This window comes from Odocoileus virginianus, chromosome 23, assembly GCF_023699985.2.
Source record: "Odocoileus virginianus isolate 20LAN1187 ecotype Illinois chromosome 23, Ovbor_1.2, whole genome shotgun sequence".
Lineage (NCBI taxonomy): Eukaryota > Metazoa > Chordata > Mammalia > Artiodactyla > Cervidae > Odocoileus > Odocoileus virginianus.
In genome coordinates this window covers 6,549,684-6,566,431 of record NC_069696.1, presented here as the reverse complement: position 1 = coordinate 6,566,431, position 16,748 = coordinate 6,549,684, and the positions used below count along the sequence as shown (strand labels likewise).

Here is a 16,748-nt window from a genome sequence, read left to right as displayed (position 1 = left end):
AAACCCTAGAGTTAGGGACAGGGTTATAAAACAAACCAAAACAAACCAACACAAACCGGTGTGTGGGTGAAGGGCCTTAGTTTAGCCATTACAACAGCAGTGCCTCGCCCCAACTCCTTGTGCCGCGTTCTTGCTTTGCGTCGTCGGTTACCAAAAGGTGATACCAGCATGGAACTAAGCTTAAGCTTAAGGGCCCGTCGAGTCCCCGGGACCCTTCGTTGGCTTAAGGAGGGGACCCAGCACCGTGCTCACATAGTCATATGGTTTTGAAATTTTTTTTAAAGAGTAATGTTTTTATTGCAGTCCGTTAGAACTTCTTTCTATTCCGATTTCTCCTCCCATCACATTTCCTCTTGTGTCTAGTGGCGTTTGGGATTCTGCTAGAGGAAATCCTGTTGGAAACGTTTGAGCTTAGTAGGATAGGTTTATGTGATACTCTTGTGTGAATAGTTACTGTTGACCCTCCGTGTGTAATGTACACCTACACGGCGGGTCCTCAATGAAGTAAGTATTTAAGGGTAATCAGGGCAACTAGAAAGCTTCAAATTTCCCAAAATCTTACAGTTAGTATATGACAAAAATTTGATAGAGGTTGCCCTCAACTTTGACAACTCTCAAAATGTTCATGACGTTACTAAAAAAGAATTGCAAAGTCGGAAGGAACTTTTCTAAATTAGGAAAAATTTTTGGTTTGACATGCTGAAGGAAAAACTAAATTGTCATTCCATTAAAATTGTGGGAAATGATACGAAATTGTTATATAAAGTGATCAAAGTCAATTAAACCTTTAAAAAGAAAAAAATAGAGGTGTTTAAGAAAAATATGGCTTCATTTCTGGATTTCATGATGATTGTGTTGTTAGCTTTTTAAAATTACAAACTGCAAATTATAATTGCAAGATTTCTCCTACAATTTTCATTGTGCTCCTTCGTTCTAAATAAATAAATCTCTTTCCTCTCTCGTTTTTGGTTTGTTATTTTCTGTTCTTTATTCTTTGTGTAAGGTGAAGAATCTGCCTTGTAATGCAGGGGACATAGGTTCCATCCCTGATGGGAACTAAGATCCCATGTGCCACAACTTATGGAGCCCAGATGCCCCCTAAACTAGAATCCATGCACCCAAATGAAGATCCCACATGCCACAATTAAGACCCAAGAAGACAATTTTTTTAGAAAAGAAAGAAATCCAACTTTGACCTAAGAGTAACCCGGCCCCCATTGTAGACTATGAAATGTTTGATCACAGAGTGTTTGATTTTGCAAGGCTCCCTTGTTAATGGAAAACCAGTACTTCAGAGGGAAAGAAACGGGCAGCAGACCAAAGCTCCTGGAATAATTTTACCTGAGAGAGTTACTGAGAGAATTTAGCAGTTGAAAAGGTAGCCTGTTTTCTTGATCTTCTTTCACTTGGGATTTGAGGCAGGAAATTCTGACGCAGGAAAGCCATTAGTTATATTTAATAGTCATCCTGGGCTCTTCAGCTCTGTTCATGTCAAGCCCCACTTCCCAAGAATCTTGAGTTTGTTTGTAGTTGATGTATTATCTTGTTTGTTTCATTCTCCTGAAATGATCTCAGAAGCCTCTGCTCACTGCCCTTTGGGGCAGTAGTATGTAGGCCTTGAGAGACAAGTAGCTGAGTCTTCATAAATCAGAAGTAGAAGTATCTTTAGGGATCATCTGGTACAGGAGTCCACTAGAAAAAAAAACAAAAAGTAGCGTGCTGTTTCCAAATGTATGTTAAATTGTAGCCTTCTTTGATGGAGACTATTGAAGACTATTGTTCTTGCCTGCAAATAAATATTTACCTACTTTTCTGAAAAGGGCGTGCCCTCTTTCTACAATCTAAAATAGCAATTCTCAAATTGTTAAAAATATAATTGCATGCTCATATATATATTTCTTTGTCATGCTACATATCTTGATTGAGGTGATAGTCACCTGAGTGTATACATTTATCAGAAATGACCGGCCTTGTGTTAAAACGTGGGAATTTTCTTGTACATACTTAAAACCTCAGTAAATTTCATTTAAAAATTATAAGTAAAATTAACAACAAATGACTAATGAAAAATCTTTGGAACTTCCACAGTAGGTAAAAGATTAATACCACTAAGAGGTTAAAAACATAATTATACCAATAAAGAGTGAGCTTATTTATTTGTTAATGAAGGAAACAACAGTATGACAGACATGGCCTGAAAAGAATTTGAGAATAGTTAATGGGCAAAGAAAGTGTCAGACACAGCTGAGCACACATGCACTAGAATGGGCAAAGAAATGCTGAAATATGATTGCTAGGGACTTACTTGGTGGTCCAGTGGTTAACAATCTACCTTCCAATGCAGAGGACATGGGTTTAATCCCTGGTCAGGGAACTAAGATCCCACATCTGCAACTAGAGAAACTTGCACGCCACAAAGAAGATCCTGTGCAGCCAAAAAACAGAAATATGATTGCTAAATTAGATCCAAATCTGTGTCTTGCACTCCAGAGTAACAAAACCATAACTCTGGTGTTATGTTCTTTACTGGCTGTACAAAAGTCACTGTACCTTATCAGTTTCCTACAAGCTAAGCTCTAACTTTACAGAGTTATAAAAAATCACTGAGTCCTAGTCAATTGTTAGTCAAAGTTAAATTTCCCCAGAGAGTCAGATGTTCCTTATGTAAGTTGATTAGAAATTCTCTAGAATGGCATTAAGAAGTCACACAATCACTGTACATCATGCTTTTACATACTAAATAATTTTTCTCCACACTAATTTTCATTATTCCACATTTGATGGAGACAAGTGATATTTTAATCTCCTGTTAGCTCCATTAAAAAAAAAAAAATCACAGGTATGAGGACAAATGGCAACTGCCTTTAGGCCTCAAATGGAGGTAACAGAGAGTGTTGGGGACTGTGGCAAACCAGAATACCATGCCCCGCCTAAAGGGGAAAGTTGCTGTACAGCTCTAGCCAACCATTGCCAGGTGGGAGAGTTGGTCACGTATTGCTATACTGTCTTATTTTTAAAAGAATCTGGAAATAAAAAGTTTTGTGGGAAAGATCTAAATTTTTTAATGTTGGCAACCAGTTCAAATTGCTCTAAAATACTGTGTAGGCCAACAGGATGAAGGAATGAATGAAGGGAAAGCCAAGCCAGCCTGAGCCAGTGTCATTATCTGACCTAGAACAATATTTCTGATGTGAAGACTGAAGCCCAAAGAAAGGAAACACTCGTCCCCAAATTATGAAGTGAGTCATGGCAGAGTAGGTCTTAGAACACAAGCCCCTGGATTCCCAAGCAGAAGCTTTTCCCACAAGGCAACATTAGACATACTTTCTTTGTCTCCCATTAAGTGCTTCATGTTCTATTTGCTAACAGACCAAACATAATGACTTGCATATGAACACTTGCAGCCCCCTTAGATCAAGTTCATACCAGTGTGATATGCCCACAATTGCATAGGATTTTCACTGGCATCATCGACTTGATGGACACGAGTTTGAGCAGGCTCCAGGAGTTGGTGATGGACAGGGAAGTCTGGCGTGCTACAGTCCATGGGCTCACAAAGAGTCAGACACAACTGAGCAGCTGAACTGAACTGACTTGCATAGGCCCTAGCCTGCATCCTAAGCTTCTTTATAAGAACAACTATCATACTTTGAGCAATAACTGTACCACACTCTGTACTAGGTTCTTCTATCATTGGCTTTGATCACTGGTTTGGGAAGATTATCAAAACAGGAAATGGCAACCCACTCCAGTACTCTTGCCTGGAAAATTTCATGGGCAGAGGAGCCTGGTGGGCTACAGTACATGGGGTCCCAAAGAGTTGGACATGACTGAGTGACTGAGCATGCACATACATGATATAGGGACTACTCTTACTTTTATTTTGTGGCCAAGGAAATTGATGACAAGAGAAGGAAAGTCACTTGCTTAGAGCCATAAAACTACGTATTTATGGTCCATCGTTGACGGTCTTAACCATTGGGACATGTTCTCTTTACTCATGCATTCATTCATTCAACCAGTTAGTCAAATAGTTACAATATGCTTGCTCCAGTTGCTGAGCCAGGCATTATGAGGGAATACAATTTCATAGTCCCAAGTTCCATTCAAATCTCAGCTGGTTAGGCTAACTGGGTCCACATCCAACCCACATCCCATTCTTCCAATCCAAATAACAAGTGGTTCTTGCAATACACAAAGGGTTGGGCTATGTACTTCAACAAAGCTGACTTAAAATTTAGAAGTAACAGCAACCTCTAGATGTTTAGGGATCCTGTTTAAATTAAAAGATTTCAGATCATGCAAACTTCTTAGGAGACCAAGATGGCTTGAAGACCAAACCCACTAGTAGGAGATGAAGAGAATTGTGCTTTAGACAACAAGTACACCTTGATTCTTCAAAGAGAGACTGGAGGGATGAAGATTATTTTGGAGGTTATTACATGGAAAAAGTTGAGGAATGATTAATAAAGTTATTTCAGGGTACACTCGGCAGGAGTGAGGTATAAACATCCAGAAGTCACTTATATTCTCTGGAGGCAGGTTTCCAATAGGAGAGAGCAGTGTGACGGAAAGAGGATTTTCTATGTTTAAATCCCAGTTGTCCAACTTTCTAGTCTCATACCCCTGGTTGATTCATATGACATTCCAAGACTACAGTTTCCTATTCTGCTAAGTCAGTATAATAATATCTACCTGCTAAGGCTCTTGTGAAGGAGAGCTAAATGGCATCATATATATTAAGCACTCGGTAAATGGTACCCATTCAATGTTTCTTTCTAGATACAAATGAAGTTGTCATATGCCCTTCTCCTGCATGGGGCAGAGGAGGAGAAGAATAATAATAAACATTTTTCTCCATATGTTACAATGATAAAATTTATAGTGGTGTTCTGAGAACACTGCAAAATCTGAAAGTGCTTTTCAACTGTCTGAAAAAGATTACATTTTCACTGTGCTGAATAACAAGGAACAACTTTTGCCAGGACAGTCTTCCTCTCAAGAGAGCTGGGCATCCGTGAACAAGTCCGTTATCTCTCTGGTTTCAGCCCCTCGTCTATGAAGTAGCGGTGGTCCTCTTTGCTCACTTTACAGAAGTGTATGCGGGATTCGGGGTTGTGAAAAGTCTTACAAAGCAGGGTAACTGGGAGGGGTTGCTAAGCTCACCGTTAGCCGTTTGCGGAACACTTCCTTGTTTCCGGCTCTGACTTCTCCCATCCGACGTGAGCCTCTCAGAGCGTACCCAGTCTGATTCTGTGTCCAGGACTTAGCACAGAAAATTTGCTGGCTCAGTGACTGGCACTCGGACTCAAATGTTGATCACTCTCGTGTAATGATGTTGAGTTACAGTGTTAATCGCTCAGTCGTGTCCGACTCTTCGTGACCCTATGGACTGGAACCCGCCAGACTTCTCTGTCCATAGGGTTTTCCAGGCAAGAATATTGGAGTGGGTTGCCATTTCCTTCTCCGGGGGATCTTTCCGATCCAGGGATCGAACCCGGGTCTCCTACATAGCAGGCATATTCTTTAACGTCTGAGCCACAGGAAAGTCCTTGAATTACAGAATTCGTTTCTTTGTAAATTAGTGATCAACGCCAGGGTAACGGAGAGAACGAACGGAATCTATCGCCTTTAGAAGCTATTACTACACGGTTTGTGTTGCTAGCCCCACATTTTAACATATTCTCATTTCCTACTTAACACTGTATATTTGTAGGAAGTTCTTTTTTTCTTTTTACGTTCATTGATTTAAACATTTTCTTCCTTTCCTTTTCCTCTGGCTTCTTCACTTTCCTTTGTGATTGGCTGCAAATCATCTTAACGTGATTGGCTAGGGCATCTGCCCGTTATCTTTCCCTTCATCCGATGGGAGAAATAAGAAAAAAAAAAAGTGTCCTAAACTCAGCTATTTTATTGGCTCCGGTAGGGGACAGCTCAAATTTGTGATTGGTTATTATACCCATCAGTCATGCTGCCGGAAACCAAGTCTATTGCGGCTGAAAGGGTTTTCATTGGTCCGGAACGGCCCCGCTCGCGCGCCCGCCCCTCCCCGAACCCGCCCCCCCACCCGGTTGCCGTGGTTGCAGGCCCGGCCTGCCAGCTCGTCCGCTGACAGCGAGCATTTAGGGCGGAGGGAAGCGGGTCCGTTGGTCCGTCGGGCACGAGGCTCCTCCGGCGGCCAGGCCGGCGCGGAGCTGTTGCCATGGCAGCCGCCGCCGGGGGCGCGGACGACGAGTCGCGCTCGGGCCGCTCGAGCTCCGACGGCGAGTGCGCTGTGGCGCCCGAGCCGCTGACGGGTCCCGAGGGCCTCTTCTCCTTCGCCGACTTTGGGTCTGCGCTGGGCGGCGGCGCGGGCCTCCCGGGCCGGGCGTCCAGCGGGGCCCAGTCCCCGCTGCGGTACCTGCACGTCCTGTGGCAGCAGGACGCGGAGCCCCGCGATGAGCTGCGCTGTAAGATCCCCGCGGGCAGGCTGCGGCGCGCCGCCAGGCCCCACCGCCGGCTTGGGCCCACTGGCAAGGAGGTGCACGGTGAGGAGCGCGGCGGGAGGCGGGGCTGGCTTTCGGCTGATCTCCCCAGCCCGCTCAGGATGGAGTCCTCCGACGTCTGCGCTACGGACCTGGAGTGACCCCTGAGTACTCTTTCCAGTAGGAATAGTAGTCGTATGACTGCTAACATTCATGAGTGTAAAAAAAAAAAAAAAAAATGTAGTCTTCCTGCTCAGAAACAGTCCCGGAGGCTTTTCACATTTGGTAGTTCCTGAGTAGAAACGGATTCCTAGCCCCAGGTGTAGATAATACGTGGGTAGTGGAGAATAGTTTCGTATCAGAGCAAAGTCGTACCAGCTTCTTTAAATGCACAGACCTGGGTTGGACTTTTCTAGCTCACGGTGGCCTTAGGCAAACTGCAGACCCTTTCAGCTGTAGTTTTCTTATCTGTAGAATGGGAATGTTGACGAGGTGAATGTATAGTCAACATTTGGCCTTCAAGGTGTGCCAGACACTGTTGGTGATAATGGGGTCATTTTCTTTTCTTTTTAAGATTTATTTATTTATTTTGGGCTCTGCTGGGCCATCTTTTCTGAGCGCAGGCTTTCTCTAGTTCTGGTGAGTGGGGGCTACTCCTTATTGCGGTGTGCAGGCTTCTCATTGCAGAGCATGGGCTCTAGGCACGCGGGCTTCAGTAACTGCAGCTTCTGGGCTCTAGGACTCAGGTTCAATAGTTGTGGAACATGAGCTTAGTTGCTCAGAGGCATGTGGGATCTTCCTGGACCAGGGATCAAACCCGTGTCCTCTATATTGGCAGGCAGATTCTTAACCACTAGACCACCAGGGAAGCCCTGTGACAGTTTTTGATCCTCATAATAACTCATCAAGATCCAGATACTGTTCCCAGTTTACTGAAGATGAAACTGAGCCTCTGAGAAATTGTCTTGCTCTAAGTCACATCAGTAGAAATTGTTTGTGCTGTTATTAGAACTCCTGCTCTGATACTTCTTCCATATTGTCTTTTACATTTTATGGATGCCATGGAAACCAACACCCTGAAAGATTTAAGAATGGGGACTTTTAGATTCCCTCTAGGACCTACTCATAACTTAGTGGTGTTATCAGGATTAATTGAGAATTTGAAAGTGCTGTATAAATGTAAGGAATCATTATATATCTGAATTGTAATTTTTGTCCATTTCTCTGATCATAAAAGTATTGCTTTCTATTAGCCTCTAATATAGAAGTAGTGTCATTGTGGAGAAAAAAGTTTCTGTGTGGGAATTATCAAATTTAAATATGCCATTTGGGAGTGGCCTGTTTTGAAGGAGAGTATAAGATTATATATGTAACCAGCTCACAAAGAGCTTTGTGTAAATCATCTCATTTGACTTTTGCAACAACTCAGGACTGTCAGGACAGAGCTCAACCTTGTTTGTACCTGATAGATCTGAAGCCCAGGGGCTTAACGAACTTGTTCAAGGTCACCAAGTGGCAGAGCCAAGAACTGGCTGCAAAGGCCTTGGAGGATTTGCTACAAAATGTGGCTTTTGCACTAGCTGTGTCACATTTCAGGTTTCTCCTGGTTGTATTCTGGGACCTCTCTTTCCCTTTAGATGTTTTTTTTCTCCATTTGGCAGTGCTGTGCAACACGCAGAATCTTAGTTCCCCCAGGGGTCAAACTCGTGCCCCCAGTGGTGGAAGTGCATGGGTCCTTAACCACTGGACTGCCAGGAAGTTTCCAGGAAGCCATCACTTTCTGCTTTCTCATGGCCATTGCTGGGTTTTTTTGTCTGTCTGTTTTTTTAACTGGCACTCTTATTCTCTTCACAGCTCTGAAGAGGCTGAGGGACTCAGCCAATGCCAACGATGTGGAAACAGGTGAGTGTGCAGAGTGAGTCCGGCTCCATGGTCTGGTCATGGAAGGAAAAGTCCACATAACCAGTACCTGGGAAGACAGTGCTGAATTCTGCCAGCTCACCCCTGGGACCACTGTATCTATTGTATAACTGCTGTCATCTTATAGATGACAAGTCTGGTTCAGATGCTTACTCTTCCCATGCTTCCCTGCCACCCTGTCCTTCCTGATGTCAGAGTGTTTATTACCCTGTGAGCCACCTCACAGAGGGAGCTTTTGTATCCCTGGCACCCAGCCACAGAGCAGGAGTTTTGGGGAACTTCTGGCTGAAAGGAATGAATCGTCAACTTGAACCACCAGGAGAGGCACCGTCTGCGTAGAGCCCTTCCTTCAACTGCTCCCTGAGGCTTGGTGGTAGTGGGGTTCGTGGGTCTCGAACTTAAGTTGACAGAACATCTGAAAGGCAGGGGTGGGGCTCCTCGCAGGACACCGCTCTGTTTGTTGTTGTTGTTGTTCTTCATCCTTTTCTAGCCGACAGGGCAGTAGCAGCATCAAAGGTACAAGACAAGTTATAGAAAAAAAAAAAAGATTTCATTTTATCCACTGACTTAAGTCATTCTGTGAATCAGGGAAAAGTGGTATATTGGTTCTCTGTAACTGCTGTAACAAATTACCACAGATACAGTTGTGTAAAACAGCACCAGTTTGTCATCATACAGCTATGAAGGTTGGATGTCCAGCTTAGGTCTCATCAGGCTGAAATCAGAGTGTCAGCGGGGCTGTATTTCTTGCCAGAGGCTCCAGGAGGAATCTGTTTCCCTGCCTTTCCCAGCTCCTGAGGCTGCCCACGTTCCTTGGCTCATAGTCCTCTCCCTTCATCTTCAGAGTCAGCAATAGTAGACTGAGTCTGCACACTGGTTCTACCAATGGGAAAAGGTTCTCTGATGTTTAAGACTCATGTGTTAGATTGGGCTTGCAAAATCCAGGATAATCTAGCTAGAGGTTGCTAACCTTAATCCTGTCTGCAAGGTCCCCTTTGCCAAGTAAGGTGGCCTATCCATAAATTCTGGCTATTTGTCAATGGCACCTTTGGGTGTTGTGATTCCGCCTACCTCAAGTGGCCATCATTCTATTTTGAGAGTGGGATGCTGTGGTCAGATAAAATGTAAGTGTGGACAAAGGGCCGTGGGATAGGAGAGCAGGCATGGAGAGGAGGTTGTTCCCCTCAGGGAGCTGGGCCTTGAGTGGGCCCAGCTGGCAGAGCATAGTGAACAGGCCTAGAAGCTGGAGGGCTTTTCAGCACTCTCCAATTTCATCTCTTCCATGAACTTTAATATTGTGGAATATTTGGGTAGTAACCTATATGGCTTTTCAAGGAAAAATGATGTATTCTCTTTTTAATACCTCTAATGTGTGACCAGAGAATATTTTAATTATACTTCCCTTCCACAGAAAGTCTAGTTTATCTTTTTTAATAGGTTTACTTTCTGTCTAAATCCAAGTATAGTTGATGTATAATATTACGTAAGTTACAAGTGTACAGTATAGTGATTCACAATCTTTACAAGTTATACTTCATTTATAGTTGTTACAAAATATTGGCTATATTCCCCCTGTTGTATAATATATCCTTGTAGCTTGTTTTATACCTAATAGTTTGCCCCTAATAGTTACTCCCCCGCCCCTATATTGCCCCCTCTTCCCAGTGGTAACCACTGGTTTGTTCTCTATGCTTGTGAGTTTATGTCTAGCTTATCTTTCTTTTTCACAACAGTAAAAGATGTTTATCAGCTTTCACAATCATTAGCCAGTGTCTAGCTTATCTTGAATCAGGTATCCACATGCTGGTTTCATTATTTTGGTGGAAATGCTGTAATTTTCCATTCAACATCTGTGACACACCCATCTTCAAATCTAATTGGCTCATGGCTCTTAGATTTACCAGGCTCTTGCAGGCTCTGGTAGAGAAACTGGCTATAGTTTAGCCTTTTCACTCCATTTTACTGTATGGTTAGCATTTTGTTTTCTTGCTCCACGTTTGTTGGGTCTTTTGGTGTAGGTTGGAAATTATAGTGGATGTAAAATTTCTACCCTGCTATTGTTAAATTATAAGTACCTTTCTGTGAATTCATAATCATTTAAAAGATTTTTTTTTTGGCTGCACCAGGTCTTAGTTGCAGCGTGGGGGATCTTTAGTTGCAGGATCTTTTAGTTGTGGCATGTTAACTTTTGGTTGCAGCATGTGAAATCTAGTTCCCTGATCAGGGAGTGAACCTGGGTACCCCATGTTGGGAGCTCAGAGTCTTAGCCACTGAACTGCCAGGGAAGGCCCATTGAAAAGATTTTAAATGTGAAAATAATATATGCATTTAAAATGTTTTAAAAATTAGAAAAATATGCAAGAAAAACATTTTTAATGTCGGGAAAGGAACTAATCTTTGTTAATATTTTGGTGACTGTCCTTCCTGTCCTTTCTCCTGTGCAGAGGAATTTTCTTGATGAGCTTGCAGACTGCTGTATACACAATTTTACAGCCTGCCTAATGCTTTATGTATCATAAACATTTCCCATAGTCTTCATAACCATTTTTTTTTTCAAAACAGAAGTGTCATTTTTCTTATTTATAGAATGAATACATAGCTGTGCAATTTTTGTAAAGCTTGTAAAGAACAGAAATTACCTTGTAATTCTATTCCCCAGCTATGACCACAGTTTGTAATGGATGCACACGATGCCTTCAAAGGGACAAAGCAAGAGTTATTCAGTTAGTCGCGTATTTGCACACTGGTTTTTCACTATTAAGATAATTTCCTAGGAATGGGGTTTCTACATCAAAGGATACATGTATCTTGATGGCTTCTGATAGGTGTCGCTAAAGTGCTTTCCATAAAGACTTAGCTGTATAGATCACAAAAATAGAACCATTTACTTTATCTCGGGGATGCTGGCTCTCTTTTGGTGACTGCACTGATGAACACCGAGGTGACCTGAAGCTCTTCCTTCTTCTCCAGTCTTATAAACCTTTCCCATTCATTCATTCCCAAACCATTCATTCATTTATGCAGTCAGTTGGCCACATTTGTGGAACAGGACAATCATATCTCGGTCCAGGATATTAAGAAACAAACCAAAAACCTACAGTATTGCTGGAGAAGAAGAGTATAAAGTGACACCATTTCTAAAAAGAAAAAACCCAGAGAAAGGGAAGTCATGTGTTTAGTTGGAGAGGTATAAGTTCTTGAGCAGGAGAAACCTGGGTTCCTATCCCAGCCCTCCTGTTGGCTTGGGCTGGAGTCTGTCTCCTAGTCTGTAGCATGGACATGGTACCATACCGAGTGTTTGAGGGTGTTGGCAGCCAGGCAGCTGATGCCTGTCTGGTGCTTGGTGTATAGGCAATTACTCTGAAAGAGCTCAGCCTGTTAATGTGAGAGTAGCAGGATTAACAGGGCACTACAGAGATGTGGGGGTCAGAGGGACTCATTCACCTTAAGGAGACAGGAGAGATTCATGGAGCAGGAGATTATCTGGGCTTCGTCTGGAAGGACTCGGGTCCTTGAGAGGTTCACTGGGGGATTGCTAGGGCATTTCACTGCTTGCTCTAAAATGATGTTTGGCAGCAATTTTTGCATTTCAGTTTGGACATGGGCATGCAGTACATAATGCCTCACATTTTATAGTGGCTCCAGACTTTTCAGAAAAGGACTTTCATATCCATTATTCTCATCATAGCAGCTCTAGAGGTTGGCTGGGCAGAAATTACTCCCATTTGCTGGTGAATGGGGGCCCAAATCTCAGCCTTCCTGCTCCCAGCCCAGCTCTTCCCACTGCCGCATGCTGTTAGCAATGAACTCCTTTCCTTTTTGCTCAGCTCAGTCTGGGACTTGGTCTGCATGGCAGAGCCCAGCCTCTGTCCTGGGCTGCCTCCTGGGAGCTAAGTGAGCTAAGTGAGCAGCAGCCCACAGCTGTGTCCCAGCTGGATGGATGTGTAGCCAGACTCAGGTAGAGGGGCAGGACCAAAATCAATACTGGGGATTTCCATGACTCCAGAATTCCTGACCCTGAGGGCTGAGATCCTTCTGTGATGTTCTGTCCCAAGACACGTACTTGGGCACCCAGCACCCATGGTGCTCAGTTGTACCCTCAGGAGAGCGAGGGACAGCAATCCTCGAGGTGGCCGCATCCCGGAGGGACTAGCTCTCCCACATGTTATGGATGCCTTGCTGGAAAGGGCCCTCAGCACCCTTGCCCACCCCTGGGGCTGCAGTGTGGCTGACGCCGCCACTCTGCCTGCTCGCTCCCTCTGTCTTGGCGGTGCCAGTGCAGCAGCTCCTGGAGGATGGCGCGGACCCCTGTGCAGCTGACGACAAGGGCCGCACTGCCCTGCACTTTGCCTCCTGCAATGGCAACGACCAGATTGGTGAGTCCTGGGGAGGAGGGGGAGGGGGGCTGGGCGAGCATTCTCCCTTCAGGGGCGCTGGGGGATAGCACACGGGGGTGGGGGCCTGCTGGAGGTGAGGAAGGCCGGACCCTCCCACGCTTCTGGCCTGTGGAACTGGCGCTGCCTGACTAAGGCGGGGCCCACCTGGGGAAAGAATGAGATCGACCCCAAGGTCGGACAGCACCTTCCAGACATTCAGGCAACATTTACTCAGTGCTAAGGGCAGCAGTGGGACAGCCCACCCCCAAACCCAATTTTTTTTTCCCAGAAGTCTTTTTAGGATGTGGCATAACTTGGAAACAGTGAAGTCTCTGTGTCCTTACACTGCTGTGTCCACCTCCTGGATCAAAATATAGGATCTTTTCAGCGCCTGGCATCCTGTCTTATGCCCCTTAAGAGCCTTCACTAGCAGCCACAGCTGTTGGGAGAACTTTCTTTAACCCTAAAACTTCAGTCCCTTAATACCTGCAGAGGCTCAGGGACCCTCCCAGAAGCCTTAGTTCATGGTGCTCAGTGTCCTGCACACAAGCCTCACGAGGGAGCAAGGGAGTGAAACCGCGCAGGGCAGTGTACTGGCTTTCAGTGTTCCGTGGAGGGGTGGGGGCTAGGATGCTGCCAGTAGAAGCCCCCAGCGGCTCCTCTGGGACTTTCCTGTTTCCAGTGCAGCTGCTTCTGGACCACGGAGCCGACCCCAACCAGCGAGATGGGCTGGGGAACACACCACTGCACCTGGGTAAGTGCCTGGCGAGCTGCCAAGACAGGCTCCTTGATGGAGAGCCTGGGGTCCTGCAGACCCCCAGCAGGCTCTCCTGTCTCCTGGGGAGAGTCCGAGTCCCCAGGGCCGCACTCCCCTTGGGCTGTGTCCATGGCTGTCCCCGTCCACTATTGGTTGGCTGTGCCCCAAGCAGAGCTGATTTCACAGCCTGAACTGGCTCAGCAGCAGCTCTGCCAGGGGAGGTTCCCGCCCTGCAGCCAACTCTCACCATGGCTTGTGAGGCGGGTCCCGCCTCCCAGCCTCAGTTTCCCCAGCTGTGTAGGGAGGGAGTTGGGTTTGATCGCTGAATCCCCCCAATTGCTGCCTTGGTGATGCGTCTTGGGGAGTGATCTGGCACCTGAACCCTCAGAGACAGTCCTGCTCCCTCCCGCGGGCACCCAGAACCAAGCCCCTCATGGTCCTGAACTCTCAGTCCCTGTTCTCCTTCCTCAGCGGCCTGCACCAACCATGTCCCTGTCATCACCACGCTGCTTCGAGGAGGTGAGTGCTCCCCTCTCCCTCCTCCCTCCTCCTCCCCCCGCTCCGCATGCTCACCACTGCCTGTTTCCCCTAGGGGCCCGGGTGGATGCCCTGGACCGAGCGGGCCGCACACCTCTGCACCTGGCTAAGTCCAAGCTCAACATCCTGCAGGAAGGCCATTCCCAGTGCCTGGAGGCCGTGCGGTTGGAGGTGAAGCAGGTGAGCACCCCGCTCAGCTGAGCCTGCAGCACTGAGCGGTGACTTCATAGTTCATGTGGACCCCAGCTGACACCTGGTCCAGTGTGCCCCTGGGCAGCAGCCTCAGGCTGCTCTGTGCCTGCCGGCACACCCTCAGCCTGCCCTCTGGTTTCAGATCATCCAGATGCTGAGGGAGTACCTGGAGCGCCTGGGGCGGCACGAGCAGCGGGAGCGGCTGGACGACCTCTGCACCCGCCTCCAGATGACGAGCACCCGCGAGCAGGTGAGCGCAGCTGCGGTCCAGACCCCGGCCTGGCAGGAGCCTCCGGGCCAGCCGGTCCCTGCTCTGAGGCTGGAGAGAGAGGCGTGGCTGCTGGTTGCCGTCCTCTGTGGGCCTCAGAGCCTCTGTCCACCTCTCTGGAGGCGGCCTGGGTCCTTCTCTCTGGGGCAGCAAGGATTCACCCTTGGACAGCTGTCCCGTAGTCCGGGGTGAAGCCCTCACAGGCTCTGGGAGGAGAGACAGTGCCTGCCTCCACGCCTGTGGTGCTGTGGGGGGAGACCCGGGGCACCCCCTCACAGCCTTGGTTTCCTCCCGCAGGTGGACGAAGTGACCGACCTGCTGGCCAGCTTCACCTCCCTCAGTTTGCAGATGCAGAACATGGAGAAGAGGTAGCGAGAGAGGCTCCCTGCCATCCCGCTCTGCTGCCCGCCCTGCCCCACCCGCTGCCCTCTCGTTACAAAGAAAAGGCCTGGTGCCTGGGACCCGGTCTGCTGAGGCCTCATTCCCGCTGCTGGGAGGCAGAGGCGTTCTCTCACTGACCTCAGTGCTGCTCCCAGCCGCGGTCTCTGTCGTGTCCGTGGGCCGCCACCACAGCCCCCAGCTTCTTCCTGTGGCTCCCGCAGCACCGCAGCCACGCCTCAGCCCTGGCTGACTTGACACGTGCTCTCCTCACAGGCCTCGCTTGTCCCACAGCCTCCCTGTGCCCTCGGCAGGCCCCAGACCCTCCCCTGAGTCCCCTCCCGGCCGTGGGCTTGTTGCAGCCAGCTGGGTGGGCTTAGGGCAGGCACCCTCTGGCCTGGGGGCTCCTTGGCTGGCCCTGCACCTCACCAGCACTTAAGTCAGGCTTGTCACTGGACTTGCAAGAGACATGGCAGCTAGTTTCTTTGGTTTGGAAGGGATCAGGGGGTTGGTGAAGCCTAGACCTTAGAAATACAAGGTTAGGGAGGACCTAGCTGGACCCAAAGCAGAAAATCCCTGGCCCTTTTTTCCCCAGTTACTGAAACACCAGGAAGGTGTAGCCTTTCTGCAGCCTAGTTGTAGTAGGCGAGGGAGTGGCCCTCAAGATGGCCATGTTCTAATCCCAGGAACCAATGAACATCACCTTATATAATGAAAGGGACTTTGCAGATGTCATTAAGCTAAGGTCTTTAGACAGGGCGATTATCCTGGATTATCCAGGCAAGCCTGTTGTAATCACATGGATCCTTATTAGAGGGAAGCAGCAGCTCAGAGAGGAAGTAAGGGACATAATAACCTCGAGGTGGGGGTCACAAGGCAAGGAATGCAGGCAGCCTCCAGTAGCTGGAAAAGACAAGGAGGGCTTCCCTGGTGGGCCAGTGGTTAAGAATCAGCCTGCCAATGCAAGGGACACAGGTTTGATCCCTAGTCTGGGAAAATCCCACATGCCTCCAGGCAACTAAGCCTGCGTGCCGAAACCACTGAAGCCCGAGCACAGCAATGAAGACCCAGTGCAGCCAAAAAATAAATAAAAAAGATAAGGCAAGGAAATGGATTCTTCCTTCATAACTTCCAGAAGGAACCAACCTGCTGACATCTTGATTTTAGCTCAGACAGGTTTCAAATTCTGACTGCCAGAACTGTAAGAGAATAAATTTGTGTTGTTTTAAGCTACTAGATTTGTGGTAATTTGTCGCAGTAGTGAAGGGAAACTAATATGCTAGTAAAGGCTCAAAAACTCACAACCCGGCAACTTCTACCCTGGCAGAAGCCGACATTCCCCTTGGGGCTCAGAGATGCAGAAGGTGGCGCCCCCTCCTGGCAGGGATTTGCCACAGCGGGGAAGCCTGAAGGGAAAGCCTGCCAGACCCAGCTGTCTCCCAGAAAACCTTTGACTACGGAGTTAAGATACACTTTTCCCAAACTGTCAGTGCCGGTTCTGCTCTGGCTCTGCCCCACTTTCCCTCTCTCCAGACTCTAGTCCTGGCTGCTTTTCAGGAAGTGGGGAGTTTGTCTCCCAAATCCCAGCTTGATCAGATCTGAATGGAACTCATGGGACCTAGCTCTTCCCCAGACTCTAAAGGAGAAAGGAACAAAAGACTGGTTCCACATAGGAAAAGGAGTACGTCAAGGCTGTATATTGTCACCCTGCTTATTTAACTTATATGCAGAGTACATCATGAGAAACAGTGGGCTGAAAGAAGCACAGCTGGAATCAAGATTGCCCGGAGAAATATCAATAACCTCAGATATGCAGATGACACCACCCTTATGGCAGAAAGTGAAGAGGAACTAAA

At 47.2% G+C, this 16,748-nt stretch overlaps 1 protein-coding gene across 2 annotated transcripts; it reads left to right on the top strand.

The window, feature by feature from the left end:
* The first annotated feature begins 6,058 nt into the window (after nucleotides 1-6,058).
* ANKRD54 (ankyrin repeat domain 54) lies at nucleotides 6,059-16,125 on the top strand. Of its 2 annotated transcripts, none has more exons than XM_020896494.2 (8): nucleotides 6,059-6,527; nucleotides 8,319-8,366; nucleotides 12,662-12,760; nucleotides 13,443-13,514; nucleotides 13,989-14,036; nucleotides 14,110-14,234; nucleotides 14,389-14,496; nucleotides 14,812-16,125. In XM_020896494.2, exons 1-8 carry the CDS (start codon nucleotides 6,203-6,205, stop codon nucleotides 14,884-14,886), a joined length of 900 nt encoding a protein of 299 aa, XP_020752153.1. In that variant the 5' UTR covers nucleotides 6,059-6,202; the 3' UTR covers nucleotides 14,887-16,125. The 2 variants fall into 2 exon arrangements, with proteins under 2 accessions (XP_020752153.1, XP_070309409.1); XM_070453308.1 differs by having other exon boundaries at nucleotides 6,439-6,527; nucleotides 12,667-12,760.
* Nucleotides 16,126-16,748: the final 623 nt, after the last annotated feature.

What these genes read in the sequence shown, in the direction of transcription:
- ANKRD54 (XM_020896494.2), top strand. Translation starts at nt 6,203, where the DNA reads ATGGCAGCCGCCGCCGGGGGCGCGGACGACGAGTCGCGCTCGGGCCGC. An exon ending in TGCCAACGATGTGGAAACAG is followed by an intron (nt 8,367 to 12,661) that starts GTGAGTGTGCAG and finishes TGGCGGTGCCAG; the next exon opens with TGCAGCAGCTCCTGGAGGAT. An exon ending in CACCACGCTGCTTCGAGGAG is followed by an intron (nt 14,037 to 14,109) that starts GTGAGTGCTCCC and finishes TGTTTCCCCTAG; the next exon opens with GGGCCCGGGTGGATGCCCTG.